Raw genomic sequence first — 15,598 nt, 5'->3', positions numbered from 1 at the left:
CGCCGGCCGTCTCCCCCGCAGGCGTACACGTGCCGCCTTGTTCGGCATCTACACGCACCGTGCCCCCCATGTGGACCGTGTCCCGACCCGCCGTCCTCCCGGCTCTCTTCAATGCGGGGCGGCGGCGGAGGACTTTTTCATGTCGACGCGGCACCGCGCTCCGACGGCCTGCTGCTCGGAGTCCAGAGTAAAGACGGCGGCGAGGTGCTCGTAATGGCGGCGCGATCCCAGCATTGATTCCTGCATCGCGCGTTTGATCCGCTTCGCCATTGATGGCGGCGATCGGGGACGCAGATTCTGCACGTACGAGTACAGCCTTATCCTTCCCAGTCATGGAACTGGCCGGCGGCGGGGGCCACCGGCGCGAGCCTCCCCAAGGGCCGTGCCGGCGCACCGGCACCGCAGGAGTCCCGTGACGCCACCGAATTCCGCGGCGCGCGCCCATGATGATCTTTGACCACCGACGAGGAGAAAAAATCGTACTACCTCCGTTCTTGATTACTTGACGTTTCAGACAGTTGAAATGACTTGCAGTTAACTACGTTGAGCTGTCGGAAGCGTAAAATAATAACGAATGGAGCGAGTACTCAACGGGAGATGAAAGCAAGTCTGATCCACAGTTCATTAATTAAAACGAAAAGAAGAACGAGAGGAAGAAGAAGACAAGTCTGATCCCCAACCACCGGCCACCGCGCGCGGCACCTTGATATTTCGCCCCCCTAATCTTCCTTCTCCCATCCACTAATCCAAATTCTTTCTTCGCACTCTCTGCGCTCCGGAGCCATACAAAGTACGCTTGACTTGCGCGATTAGATCTGACAGCGACGCACCCGCGTGATGACGGTTTTGAATCAGCGAGTTTTCTTGGGCTATTTTTCCCCACTGCCTCCCGTGCCGTGCAGATGCTACTAAAGATTAAGGTTGTATTTTATATCCAACTCCGCACCCTAATCTTGCGAGCGGTACGTGCTCTTAGTTGACTTTTTTTTATCCAGCTTGTGCTTATTAAAATCAAAACCTGCTACTTAGTGTTTTCCACTAATCAGGTGCAAATCAACATCTTCGTGCAAACTATGAAAACTTCAATCTAGGCCATCAGATCATCGTCCAAGAGGAAGGGTGTAGAGAGGTGGGAGGGGGGATTTGCAAAAGTATGATTACCCAATGCAAGGGCGGGTTTAGATTGTAAAATTATTCAATCCCCCATACCACTTGGATGTTTATCCAATGACTCAGATTGAAGTTTCCATAGTTTGCATTGAGAGATTGGTTTGCACCTGATACGTTGCTTGTAAAATATCCTTAAAAATAGATAAAGTTACAAACACGAAATGTACTGGAGGGTGGTTAAAATTGTCTTCCACCTTAAGAGAGCATCCTATTGTTCTTACCCTCCAGCAACATTAATCCATTGCAGATCGCAACGGCACCCTATCGGTAGTGGCACTGCGATGCACATTGGTCGACGCCACTTCTGACTCCTTCCTACTTAGTAAATTTGACCATATTTGATTTGCACTATGCTAGGGACTGTAGCAACTTTGACCGCTAATTTAGGATACTAAATGAAAGCAGTTTATAAAACCAACTTCAGAACCTCTGTGCTAGGAACCCTGAAGAATCTAATGAGACCTTTGAGCGCGTGATTAGAGTATGAGTACTGTAGCATCACTGTAGCCAATCATGGATTAATTATCGTCATTAGATTCGTCGAGAAAAGTTACAACCATCTCTAAAAAGATTTTGCAAATAAATTTCGTTTAATAATCCATGCATGCAAAAAAAAATTGTGCTAGTAACTAGCATGGAGAAACCAAACGGGGCGTTTATGCATCGTTTTCCACTGTTGGCACTTGGCACGTTTGCTGCCGCCCATCACCAGGCAGACCAACGACTTGTAACTCCTTCTAAACCGGCCACTAGAGTCACATTCCTAGATACAAAAAACCCAGTTCATTTGGATTCAAGGCGACTATACTTTGATTCCGTCGTCTTTCTCGTTCGAATCTCAACTAATTAGGAAACGGAAGTGCACATAAATACTATCAATACACCGTTCCTATATTTATCGATGCTCGCATCATGCCTCACTCAATCTATGGCATCAAAATAAGAACTGGAGCGTATGCCCCCTCTATGTTTGCTTCTGAAGATCACACTCTACGTACCCGGCACAAAAGGATTAAAGGGCCGCTGACATACATAAAAAATCTAACAGGTAATATGTTCTAAAAAGTATGAATCGTGCAAATTTACTTATGATATTTGGGAGACACTATTGGTTAGAGCTAGGAACATTTCAATAAACATCTAGAAAGCTGTTGATTTTCGATTAGCGACACCGTGATCTTTTCTTCCGGTTCCACATATGCTCCGCGTCCGCGGCTGTCGGTCGCCTTAGGCTACCTCCAACAGTGCCCTGTAAACCGCCCCCACCCCACGTAGGGGGAGCTTTGGGGGGAAATCCGATCCAACGGTTCCCCCCAAAGCTTCCCGTATATACAGGGGGAGTTTCAACCCCCCTATATATAAGGTGAGTTTCAACTCTCCTTATATCTCTAATCACACCGTTTCTTCGCGATATTAAGCCTGTTTGAGCCCCGTAATATGATGATAATGCGTATTATGACAGTATAAATATTGTATGATTTTTTTTAAATTAAAAAATGATAAATAAATAGTTAGTTAATGAGTGATAGTATATAGAGGGAATAGATATGGAGGGAATGGTTGGAGAGAAGGAGTTATAGGGAGAGGAATCTTTTGGAGGGAGGTAGTAAAATATAGTAAATAATATGTTTGGTGGGAGTTGGATGGGGGAATGGTTGGAGATAGCCTTACGCCGGACGGCTAGTTCTCATTGTTATGCCCCCTCTTGATTGTCTACTTCGTATGTTGGTTTCCACTATCACTCATCTACCTACACTAGAATGTTGATCAAAACTTTTTAACATTGGAAGTACTAAAAAATGTGCCCCAGCATTCTTACATTTAGAATGATGAGGTTTTAAGTATATGAATTTAAGATTTGCTATTTTTTTAATGAACGAAGCGAGTATTTGGTGTTAGGATTATATATTTGGATCGTCGATGATTTCTCTCTTTTTCTTACTATAAAGCTATAGACGATAAACACACGGAATTGCAAAATCCGCTGGACCCGCTCTGGAACCTGTTGCCCGCTGGCGGGACCCACCTGCGCTGCCTCCCGAGGCGTGGTCCCCGCGCTCTGCGTTCCGTAACAGAAGCGGGTAACTTTTCGGTGGGTGCGGCGCGGTCTCAGAGACACGCAGACTGCTGCTGCTTCGTGTTTTTTTTACCGCTTTTTTTGGGGGTGGGGTGCACTTGGCCTTGTTTGTGTATGCTAGGCCGTGTTTGGTAAATTTGGCGCACGTTTTCCGAGAAAAGAATCTCGTTTGTATGGAGTACTAAATAAAGTTTATTTGCAAAATCTTTTTAGGGACGGGTGTAACTTTTCGAGACGAATTTAATGGCGGTAATTAATCGATGATTTACTACAGTGATGCTACAGTAATCATCCTCTAATCGCGCGGTCAAAGGCCTCATTAGATTCTTCAGTGCCACTAGTGCAGGAGTTCTGAAGTTGGTTTTGTAACTGGCTTTGTTTGACACCGTAATTACAGTCAAAGTTGTTACTATTCACTAGCGCTATAATTGGAGCACAAACCAAACAAGCCAAGGGAACGCTTCACACGCATTCATGGACACCCCAGCATCCTACTACGTGGGCCCACCGTCCGGCCCGCTGCGGTACCTGACACGCTTCAATACATCAGCGTACGTACACCAAGCCAACATGTCGGGGGGCGCTCTGTTCCGTGGATACTCCCACCCTCGCCGACAAGTGGGCCCCAAATGTCAGCGAGCCGCGCGCTCTCCCGTGCCGCTCCGCTCACCGCGCGGTCGCCGCACCGCGCCGGTACCGCCGGAACGGACGAGCGGCCCGAGGCTCTGCCCAGACCGGGCTGACGCCGGGGCGCGTCGGCAGCATACGCTCGCCGCGCGTGACCTGACCCGGTGATCCCCTCGAGCTCGACCTCAAACTCCTATGCTGCCACCACCCCGCTGCCACTCCTACTTCACTCGCCCCGAAGAACGGAGCGTGCTTTGTTTTTTTAATTTAAGCAAGTGCCCGGCCAAAATAATCCGCACACTCTGCGACGCCAGCGGCGCTTCCCTCGCCCGCGGTATAAGATCAAAGGCGAGCGGCGGCGGGGTGCTGCTCGAGGAGGTAGAAGAGGAGCGGCTTTTGAGCCCCTCGAGCTTACCTTACCGCGCCGGCCGCCGCGGGTGTTCAGATCCGATGCCAAGGCGCTGAGGGCGCGCCACCTGACCGACCTCTCGTCGTGTACGTCGTGAGGGAAGAGCTCGGCCAGTGGCGGGGAAGAGGGCGTCGCGGTCGCGGCAATGGCGGAGGACGCGGGGAAGGCGGAGGCCGGGAGCTGCAGCGGCGGCGGCGGCGGCGGGTGCGAGGCGGTGAAGAAGCGGCCGGAGCAGAGCGTGGCGTTCCACGAGCTGTTCGGGTTCGCGGACCCGCTGGACTGGCTGCTCATGGCGGCCGGGAGCGCCGGCGCCGTGGTGCACGGCGCCGCCATGCCCGTCTTCTTCCTCCTCTTCGGCGAGCTCGTCAACGGCTTCGGCAAGAACCAGCACAACCTCCGCCGCATGACGGACGAGGTGTCCAAGGCACGTAACCCCTTCCCCTTCGCTTGCTGTTTCATTTGATTTCTTGCTGCTGCTGCTGCCGCCGCCATGAGTGACTACTGATTCTTACGCCTCCGCTCCCTCTGTCCGCTCCAGTACTCGCTCTACTTCATCTACCTCGGCCTCGTCGTCTGCGCCTCCTCGTACCTGGGTGGGTAATCTCGACCTGCACGCGCGCACCGCCCCTCCGCGCCCCGTTCTCGCCGGCGCCGCGGCATCCAGGTGACTTACCCCGTGCACTGTTTCCGCGCAGAGATCGCGTGCTGGATGTACACGGGTGAACGCCAGGTGGGCGCGCTGCGGCGGCGCTACCTGGAGGCCGTGCTGCGGCAGGACGTGGGCTTCTTCGACACCGACGCGCGCACCGGCGACGTCGTCTTCAGCGTGTCCACGGACACGCTCCTCGTCCAGGACGCCATTGGCGAGAAGGTGACCGACCCAACCCGCCACCTCAGGCGCGGCTCATGCCTCCCGCGTGCCCAAAGATCTGACGGGACGGAGATGGAATGGTGGGTGCAGGTCGGCAACTTCATCCACTACCTCGCGACGTTCCTGGCCGGGCTGGTCGTCGGGTTCGTCTCGGCGTGGCGGCTGGCGCTGCTCAGCATCGCCGTCATCCCGGGCATCGCCTTCGCCGGCGGGCTGTACGCGTACACGCTCACCGGCCTCACCTCCAAGAGCCGGGACTCGTACGCCAATGCCGGGATCATAGCCGAGCAGGTAGCAATCATCCCCCCTTTCCCCAACGACTGATATGGGCACGTACTATTTCTGGAAACTCCTTTCCGTGCCAACAAATCAAGATGGCTGCTGGGTGGGGAAGAGAACGACTGTGGAGTGTGGGCTCTAGCAGCTCGTCCCGGTCAAAGAGCCCAATGCGGCTGAGGTAGCTGGGCACATGCCATGGCATCGAGCAATCGACATGATGTCGTTTTGGATACTTTCAAGCTTTCTTGTTAGATCCAATCAGCCCTTGTCGATGGAAAATCTCTCGTTCCATGTCGTTTTGCACCTTTTCATGGAGTAGCTCTCTCTTCTCAGTTCTCACCCATGCTGTACTTGGCTAACTGTTCTTTGGGTGACAAGCTCAAATGCAGGAAAGGCTACCACATCTTGCTCCTTTTTTATTCAAATTTGTGAGTAATTTTCATGCCGATGTTTCCACCTTTTTGTTGCGTAGGCCATCGCCCAGGTGAGGACGGTCTACTCTTATGTGGGGGAGACAAAGGCCCTGAATTCGTACTCGGAGGCGATTCAGAACACACTGAAGCTGGGGTACAAGGCCGGGATGGCCAAGGGGCTTGGCATTGGCTGCACCTACGGAATTGCTTGTATGTCCTGGGCACTGGTGTTCTGGTATGCCGGCGTGTTCATCCGGAATGGTCAGACTGATGGAGGGAAGGCCTTCACTGCAATTTTCTCAGCAATCGTCGGCGGCCTGTCAGTACTAAATCGCTCTTTATTTTTCCAATAGCAGCTCGAACCATTCTAATCGATGTGTTTCTTTGTTGATTGCAGGAGCCTGGGGCAATCATTTTCAAATCTTGGAGCATTCAGCAAAGGGAAGATTGCCGGCTACAAGCTGCTGGAAGTGATAAGGCAGAGGCCAACTATAGTTCAGGACACGGCAGATGGAAGGTGCCTGGATGAAGTTCATGGCAACATAGAATTCAAGGAAGTGGCCTTCAGCTATCCTTCCCGCCCGGATGTCATGATTTTCCGTGACTTTTCTCTCTTCTTCCCCGCTGGAAAAACTGCAGCAGTTGTTGGGGGCAGTGGCTCTGGAAAGAGCACTGTTGTTGCTCTCATCGAGCGGTTTTATGATCCTAATCAAGGTAAGTAGATAAAAAGTAGTACACCTGATGTTGTTGCCAGTCTATTTATATTTGCCATAACTGATCATGATGGCTGTTGCAGGGCAAGTTTTGCTGGACAATGTGGACATCAAGACGCTGCAATTGAAGTGGCTCAGGGATCAAATTGGTTTGGTGAATCAAGAGCCTGCACTTTTTGCAACTACAATTCTTGAGAATATTCTTTATGGCAAGCCTGATGCTACAATGGCCGAGGTTGAGGCTGCTGCTACTTCAGCTAATGCCCATAGCTTCATTGCTCTGCTTCCTAATGGCTACAACACTCATGTGGGTTCTACTTCTACTTTTATTCTAATTATGTGTTTACTGCCTTGTAATACAGTTTTTTATTTAAAACTACTTCTTTAATTGTTATGGAACCTACTTTGCAATTTTCTTTTAAAATTACAACTATTTTTTCAGTTAGTTCTGATGTTTTCAGCTTAGTTTTGGAGATTCTATTAATGTCGGTTATGCAAACTTCTTGAATGCATGATCAATAACTCTTTTCTTTAAAACACAGGTGGGTGAGAGGGGACTTCAGCTCTCTGGTGGTCAGAAGCAACGTATTGCCATTGCTCGGGCAATGCTGAAGAATCCAAAGATTCTGCTCCTAGATGAGGCCACCAGTGCGCTTGATGCTGGTTCAGAGAGTATTGTTCAAGAAGCCCTTGATCGCTTGATGGTCGGCAGGACTACTGTTGTGGTTGCACACAGGTTATCAACCATAAGGTGTGTTGACATGATCGCCGTGATCCAGCAAGGGCAGGTTGTGGAGACCGGTACTCATGATGAGCTCCTTGCCAAGGGAAGCTCGGGAGCTTACGCTGCTCTTATAAGGTTCCAAGAGACGGCCAGAAACCGTGCATGCCCATCAACCCGCAAGTCCCGGTCGTCCCGCTTGAGCAACTCCCTGTCCACTCGGTCATTGAGCCTCAGGTCAGGAAGCTTGAGGAATCTGAGCTACTCATACAGCACGGGCGCCGACGGTCGCATTGAGATGGTTTCCAACGCCGACAACGACCGGAAGTACCCAGCGCCAAGGGGTTACTTCTTCAAACTCCTCAAGCTGAACGCACCGGAGTGGCCCTACACCATACTGGGCGCCATTGGGTCCATCCTGTCTGGGTTTATCGGCCCGACATTCGCCATCGTGATGAGCAACATGATCGAGGTGTTCTACTACCGGAACCCCAGCAAGATGGAGAGCAAGACCAGGGAGTACGTGTTCATCTACATCGGCACCGGGCTGTATGCCGTCGTCGCCTACCTCGTCCAGCACTACTTCTTCAGCATCATGGGCGAGAACCTGACCACCCGGGTGCGGAGGATGATGCTCGCCGGTACGGATCGTCGCATGTTCTGCTTCCATCCACACACCCTTCCGTGTGCAATGTGCGTTGCCTGACGGTGTGAGGCTTTCCTCCTTTTTGCAGTGATCTTGAGGAACGATGTGGGATGGTTCGACCAGGAGGAGAACAACTCGACCCTCGTGGCGGCCCGGCTCGCCACCGACGCCGCGGACGTGAAGTCCGCCATCGCCGAGCGGATATCGGTGATCCTGCAGAACATGACCTCCCTCCTGGTGTCCTTCGTGGTCGGCTTCATCATCGAGTGGCGGGTCGCCCTCCTCATCCTTGTCACCTTCCCCCTCCTCGTCCTCGCCAACTTCGCCCAGGTAAAACAATGGAACACACTGCATTTACTGAATGTCTTGTGCTCGCATTGCCGTTCGGTTGCCCTCAGTCTCGGTTACTAGTTCCGGTCAGCAACCCTAGCTGGATCAGTGGAAGTTGACCTAGCTATTTTTATCCCCAACCAAGGGCTCTGCACGACGCCCTCACCTGCGCGGCTGCCGCCCCCGTTCTGGGCTCGCTCACGCAGCCGTTGCACCTGGGCATCTTGAGGACACGAGGGGGACAATTAAATTCACGGGCACGTCATGCCAGGATCCGCGGCCCATGCCGCTGCCTCCGCCGCAGCTGCCATGGATTGATTGATTACTGCGCGCGACATGTGCGCCCCCTGGCAAGGTCGGCTTTAATCCCACCTGCAAGCGCGCGTTCTTTAATCCCGCGTAGAACTCGCTGTAGATTACTACTCCCCGACAGCGTTTAGGCGCCGCGCCATTTATCGCGGCTGGCGGCGGCTGCTTCCGTCCGCCTGGTTTGCTTTCCCAGATGTGTTTGTCTTCCGGGTGATGAGGATGGAAGAGGGGGGGGAGGGGGGGGGGGTGGCGGGCGTGCACGGCAGCACGGCGCCAATGGTGGATAGGGTTCCTCGCCCGTGGTCGCGCGCTGTGGTCCTCCCGCTGGCGTCCTCGAGCCTGCGAGGCTGCCGCGGCGGTGTCTGCCGCACGGACGCCTCGTGCACGGGAATCTGTGGGCCGGCCGGGAAGGGGGTGCGGTGCAGGCGGCTTTACGGCTCGCAGTCCGCGCACATGGCCGCCTCGCTCTCGCGCAGGCTCTGCGGCCGTGTCCTGTTGCCGGGGTGGCGTCGTGTCCGCGGGGACACTGCCGCGGCAGGGGCACCACACCAGAGAGCTGCCGCCGCGCCCACCGGTGACCAGCCTCTCGTTTTCGCGCCCTGCTCGCTCGCTGCCGCTCGCAATAATTTGCTTTGGCCCCGGTGATTCGGAAAGATGGCGTGACGCATGGCATGCTCGTGGGCGTGCATGGGAGCCAGGCCGCCATGGTCCCTCTCTCGCTTTCAGTGACGCCCATGGGCCATCGTCCATGTGCCGGCAGCACTTTTCTGACGAACTGCTGAATCATGATGATTCGTGGCGTTCGCTGCCTCTGCCTTTTCAGGCTCAGGCTTGCAATTGGCATGTGCGCGTGCCACTGCTTGCTTCGAAATGATTGCAATGGAACTGTGAACTGACGGCTCAATCTGTGGTTGGTCTCGCAGCAACTGTCGATGAAGGGCTTCGCGGGGGACACGGCCAAGGCGCACGCCAAGACGAGCATGATCGCCGGGGAGGGCGTGAGCAACATCCGCACGGTGGCGGCCTTCAACGCGCAGGACAAGGTCCTGTCCCTCTTCTGCGTCGAGCTGCGCGTCCCGCAGGCGCACAGCCTCCGCCGCAGCCAGGTCTCGGGCGCGCTCTTCGGCCTCTCCCAGCTCGCCCTCTACGCCTCCGAGGCGCTCATCCTCTGGTTCGGCGCGCACCTCGTCCGCGCCCGCGCCTCCACCTTCTCCCGGGTCATCAAGGTCTTCGTCGTCCTCGTCATCACCGCCAACTCCGTCGCCGAGACCGTCAGCCTCGCGCCGGAGATCGCGCGCGGCGGGGAGTCCATCCGCTCCGTCTTCGCCATCCTCAACAGCCGGACGCGCATCGACCCGGACGACCCGGACGCGGAGCCGGTGGAGGCAGTGCGCGGCGACATCGACCTCCGGCACGTCGACTTCGCGTACCCGACGCGCCCCGACGTGATGGTGTTCAAGGATTTCAGCCTGCGGATCCGGGCCGGGCAGAGCCAGGCGCTGGTCGGCGCGAGCGGGTCCGGGAAGAGCACCGTCATCGCCCTCATCGAGCGCTTCTACGACCCGCTCGCCGGCAAGGTGATGCTCGACGGCAAGGACATCCGGCGGCTGAACCTCCGGTCCCTGTGCCGCCGCATCGGGCTGGTGCAGCAGGAGCCCGTGCTGTTCGCCGCCAGCATCATGGAGAACATCGCCTACGGCCGGGAGGACGGCGCGACGGAGGAGGAGGTCGTGGAGGCCGCCAAGGCCGCCAACGTGCACGGCTTCGTCAGCGCGCTGCCCGACGGGTACCGCACCCCCGTCGGGGAGCGCGGCGTGCAGCTGTCCGGCGGGCAGAAGCAGCGCATCGCCATCGCGCGCGCGGTGCTCAAGGACCCCGCCGTGCTGCTGCTGGACGAGGCCACCAGCGCGCTGGACGCCGAGTCCGAGTGCGTGCTGCAAGAGGCGCTGGAGCGCATCATGAAGGGCCGCACCGCCGTGCTGGTGGCGCACCGGCTCTCCACCATCCGCGGCGTCGACTCCATCGCCGTCGTGCAGGACGGCCGCGTGGTGGAGCAGGGGACGCACGGGGACCTCGTGTCCCGCCCCGACGGCGCCTACTCGCGGCTGCTGCAGCTGCAGCTGCACCACGGCTGATTGATCACTCTCGCTAGTAAACGACGGTGTAGATACTCTGGAAGGCGGTGTAGCGTGGCGGGCACTGGCCTAGTAGCCGTGGCCGGAAGGCGTAAACACGATCAGGATAGTATCGGCGAGTGATGCTGCATTGTGCTTTGCGGCTCCGGCGATTTTAGATCATCCTAGTTCTCATTCTCAGATGAAATGTTTTTAGAGTTGAACTCGGATCAGATGAAATGTTCGACCGAATTTGATGCGCAATCGATCTGAAGTTCTGAACCCAAGATTCGTCTTTGCTATCCTAGGAGCAGCTCTTGCTGATGAATACAGGGATCCAATTCAACACGGACGCAGGTCTAAATAGCAGAGTAGTACAACGACAGAGAAACTCATACGTGCCACATTCGCATCACACGGCTCACCTTTCTCTTCTTTCAGCCCAAGCATGCAAGTTCAGCCTGTTTCTGGTCGATAATCAAGTCAACCGATTTTTTTTAAATGATCGAAAAACAACATGTCACGTACTGTGCATAATAATTAGTTAAAGGGAGCGAGATTAATTAAAACTAGGTGAAACCCTACGGGATTTCTTAATAAAATTTTAAGGTAAAACTTGGGGGCAAAAGCGTTTCTATCCCTGTTTTGAAGCAAAATGGTGATTTTGCCCTCATTTTTTAAACTTTGTGATTTTATCCTTACTCTTCATAAAACAGGGGCAAAATCAACTAAGAAAACGGTCAAAACAGGGGCAAAAACGCGTTCACCAGGGGTAAACGGCAGCTTCGTTTGAAAATGATGAGAGCAAAACCACAAAGTTTAAAAACAAGGGGTAAAATCACCATTGAGGTTTGGAGTAAGGGCAGAAACACATTATTCTCAATTTGAAAGTATAAACACTAAGGTGATTGCATGACAACATTCACAGAAAATTGGTGGAAGACATAAATAGATGCTCCTAGTGGATAGTGATGTGACGTCGGATACAAAAATAAAGCTTATAGCTAATAATTACTTAAAGGGAGCGAAATTAATTTAAACTAGCCTATCAACCCGAGCTCCCGCACAAGCAAATTAGAATTAATATAAAATAAAGCTTATAGCTAATAATTATAACTATAGTTATCTATCTCATGTCCTCTTTCATCTATTAAATAAGACTTAGTTAATAATTGTAATTATCTATCTCACACACTCTTTCACATATTAAATATTCTAAAACATACTCTAAAATATATATTTATCATTATGTGCAAAAAATTTCATTTCTTATCACACCTCCATGTGTATTTGATATATATTTAATTGAACCATTTGTTTGTGATTGGTATTCTTGTCTCACCAATCATACATTAATCATGATGACACATACCGTGGATAGTATTTTTACATAAATAGTAACATAAATAATATATTGATAATGATAGAAAGAGTAATTTATAATATTATATTGGTGCACTTTAATATTTAATTATAATTAAAAAAATGTAAATTCCGATTTATAGGTAATTTATATGTAAATTTAGGGGGTTATTTGCATTATTTTTATAATGACATATGTGGGTAATTTATACGATGATTAGAGGTTACTTTAGATTTTTTATAATGGTAGAGCTGGGTAATTTAGATACATGTTTAGGGGTTACTTTAGTCTATTTTTATAATAGCAAAGGCGGATAATTTATTAGAAAAGATAACATGTCCAATAAATATTATGATTAGAGTTGTCGGATTGATGACCAGATGATTCTTATTTTTGTGAGAATTTCTAGAATTTCTCTATTTCTGTAGAGTGTCCACCTAGGATCTTAGATGGCTTCATACTACTACAAAAATTGATTAACTGAGGCACTTTGAAAAGACCTCGGAGGCGGGCACGTTAAAAAACCGCCTCGGTTAATGTCTGTGATTAATCAAGGCGATCATTATTTATTAACCGAGGCGGTCTAGAAAAACCCCCTCCGAAAATCGATTAACTGAGGCGGTCACCTTTACCATGACCGCCTCGGTTAATAGTTCTATTTTTGGAGGCGATTCTCTTATATTGGTCTGCCTCGGTTAATAGACCAGGCCCAGCCCAAGCCCATATGAGCCCATTTGCATAGAATGACTATAAAACAAAGGAGAACCCTAACCCTAAGTCGCACTCTCCTTTCTCCCAATCTCTCTCCTCTCTCCAGAGCAGCGGCGGGCGCGCTCCCCCTCCACTCTCTCCCTCCTCTACAACCGACGCCGCCCCCTCCCCCTTCACTCTCTCCCTCCCTCCCCTGCAACCGGCGCGGGCGGCGTCCTCGACCACCGCGGGCCTCGCCCTCCCTCCCGGCGGTGCGGCACGGCCACGACCACTGCGGGCGGCGCGAACCCGGCCTCGACCACGGCGGGCGGGCCCGACTTTGACCACGGCAGGCAGGGCCCTCCCTCTCGGCGGCGCGGCCCCGGAGCGCGGGGCCCGGTCCCCATCTCCTGTCGCGACCTCAGCCCCGGCGAGATCCACCCAAGGCCTCGCGCGTGCGACGACCTCAGCGTGCCTCGACGTGCGGCGGTCGGATCCGGCTCCTTCCGGCGGCGGACGAGCTCGACGAGGGCGGCCGGATCTCGCCCGGCGACGACCAGCGGGCTCGGAGCGGTGGGCGAGCGGGTAGGGTGGAGGCCCCCGACGGCGGCGTCATGGGCCATCTTCTCCACGGCGTAGTGCCAGGGGCCAGCGCGCAGAGCAGCGCTCAGGGCCAGCGCGCGGTGGGCGAGCAGCGGCCCGCCGACGGCGGATCTGGGACGAGCGGGGGCGGATTCGGCGCGTGGGGCGCGGACGCGTGGCGGATCCGGCCGAGCATGGGCGGATCCTGATTTCCCCGGCAGTGGTGCGGCGGCGGCAGGCCTCCCCCGTGGATGGGCTCGGCGGGCCTGTGGATGGGCTCGACGGGCCTGTCCACGGGTTTATTTTTTTGTTTTTTCTACATGATTAACCGAGGCGGGCAGGCAACCGCCTCGGTTAATAGTTTATTTACCGTGACGGTATGTCCGAGGCGGTTGCCAAAAACGCCTCGGTTAAACGTTTTTGCCCGCCTCGGTTAATGTTTTTTGTAGTAGTGTCACGTGGGAGCTTAAAAGGAGCCTCCAATTAGTAATAGTAAGATATTAAGGGTGTTAATTTAGTCTATTTTTATAATGGCAGAGATGAGTAATTTACTAGGAATGATAACAAATCATTGATTATTATTATTAGAGTTGTTGGATTGATAGCCAGATATATTTGATTTTTGTGAGAAATTTTCTATTTTTTGGAGTGTCCATCTAGGATTATTGGTGGCTTTACTTGGAGGTTTCAAAATGAGCATCCAATTAATAATGGTAAGATAGCTTTCCATGTAATTAGTTAGCTAATCCGAAAAAAACTGAATGGATACCTAATTGCATAACTAAGCTCACTCGTTGTTCTCCACTTGGTGCAGCTTTGCCATGACGTGCCCCACACATCCTCTACCTAAGCCTAGTTGGCCTGCCATCCTTTGAGCTCTTCTAAACCCAAAATCCATGGAGCCTCAAACCCAGCACCCTAAATCATGCTCCAACGAAGCCCGTGTCCCCTGGTCCTCTCTCGAAACCTCTTGCCTAGCTACAGTTGGGAGGGGTGAATAGGGGCGGCGGAGTCACCGCCGGCGGAGCTGGCGGTCCCTTCCGCCTCCGATGGCTCCAGAGCCGTCGGGAGGTGGGGGAGACTGCTGTGCTCACGCCGGTTGGTGGGGGTTGAAGGATAGGTCCTAGTAAATCTAGGGTTTGGTTTCCCGGCGTCGGTGGCGAGACGACGGCGGCGGCGGCGCTGAGAGGGAATAAGTCCTCTCGGGCTCTTCCTCGTCCTGGTCGCGCTCTTATCCAGTGTTGCCGGCGAGCCCGTGGAGGAGGGGCTCCCTTCGTGGAGCCTTTGTATAGGAGGCCAGCCCCGGTTCTTCTCTGTCTCCGGCGCGTGATGGAGGTACGGGGCTTCTGCTTCAAGAATGCACTGCAGGTTGGGGGATCTGCGGATGATGGGAGGCTGGTCCAAGCTCGAGTTTCCCTCGGCGGCGGCGGCTGTCGACGGCGAGCTTTTGGTCCTGGATCAGTGGAGCTTGGGGTGTGGCCCCAGTCGACGGACTATCGGCGACGCCTTCATATCATCCGTGCGGGTGAGTGTCTACTGCGACTTTCAAAGCCCTGTGGCGATTGGGCTCCTCTTGATCCGCGGAAGATGGCGAGACGGCGACGAACTCCTTCGATGGCTTCCAGCGGCGGCCGTGGGATTCGTGGTCTGGAGGATTGCAGAAGGTCCTAGGATCTTTTTTGTATTTTTATTGTTTGTGAGGGGCCTATCTGCAAATCATCTATGGTCTGTATCCTTCTCGAATGTACCTGTTTTTATTTGGGTCTGTATACGGTTTCCTTAACATGAATACAGGTATGTTTGCATAAAAAAAAAATCATGCGCCAACAGCTATAGTGAAATGCCAACAAGCAGCAAAGCATCCAACAAACAGTAAATGATTCGTGTAACTTAGCGAATGGAGAAGCACAAAGCTCAATAAACATCCACCCATGTTTAGCTGAGATCTCCATGACCACTGGTTGAATGTAGGTTGATCACATCATGACACCGTTGTCGTCGCCCAAAAGTAGCACAGCCCATTTTAGAAAGGCGCTACAAGAAGCAGACAAGAACCATGCAAGTTGAGAACGTGGTCTGCACCACAGGTGTGAGGGCGGCCGGCGCGGGGGAATCGATTCCGCGTTTCTCACCGGGACAGGCGCCCCGTTATTATTAGTGTGTAGCCTCTCACGCGTGGAGCCATAATGTGACTGTGATATACCCGTCGTTTACAGAGCTCTGGAGGGTTCTGGTGATCTCAGCAAGGACGGGACTGCGATGTGCCCGTCGTCTATAGAGCTCT

The 15,598-nt window shown here is 53.1% G+C and overlaps 1 protein-coding gene across 1 annotated transcript; it reads left to right on the top strand.

Annotated features, from left to right (window-relative positions):
• Positions 1-4,092: 4,092 nt before the first annotated feature.
• On the top strand, positions 4,093-10,966 carry LOC120642288 (ABC transporter B family member 19-like). Its single transcript, XM_039918745.1, has 10 exons — positions 4,093-4,707; positions 4,822-4,876; positions 4,979-5,154; positions 5,245-5,445; positions 5,906-6,165; positions 6,244-6,560; positions 6,643-6,866; positions 7,102-7,921; positions 8,015-8,256; positions 9,489-10,966. Exons 1-10 carry the CDS (start codon positions 4,429-4,431, stop codon positions 10,698-10,700), a joined length of 3,786 nt encoding a protein of 1,261 aa, XP_039774679.1. The 5' UTR covers positions 4,093-4,428; the 3' UTR covers positions 10,701-10,966.
• Positions 10,967-15,598: the final 4,632 nt, after the last annotated feature.

This window comes from Panicum virgatum, chromosome 7K (assembly GCF_016808335.1).
Source record: "Panicum virgatum strain AP13 chromosome 7K, P.virgatum_v5, whole genome shotgun sequence".
Taxonomy (NCBI): Eukaryota; Viridiplantae; Streptophyta; class Magnoliopsida; order Poales; family Poaceae; genus Panicum; species Panicum virgatum.
This window is presented reverse-complemented; position numbering and strand designations above follow the sequence as displayed.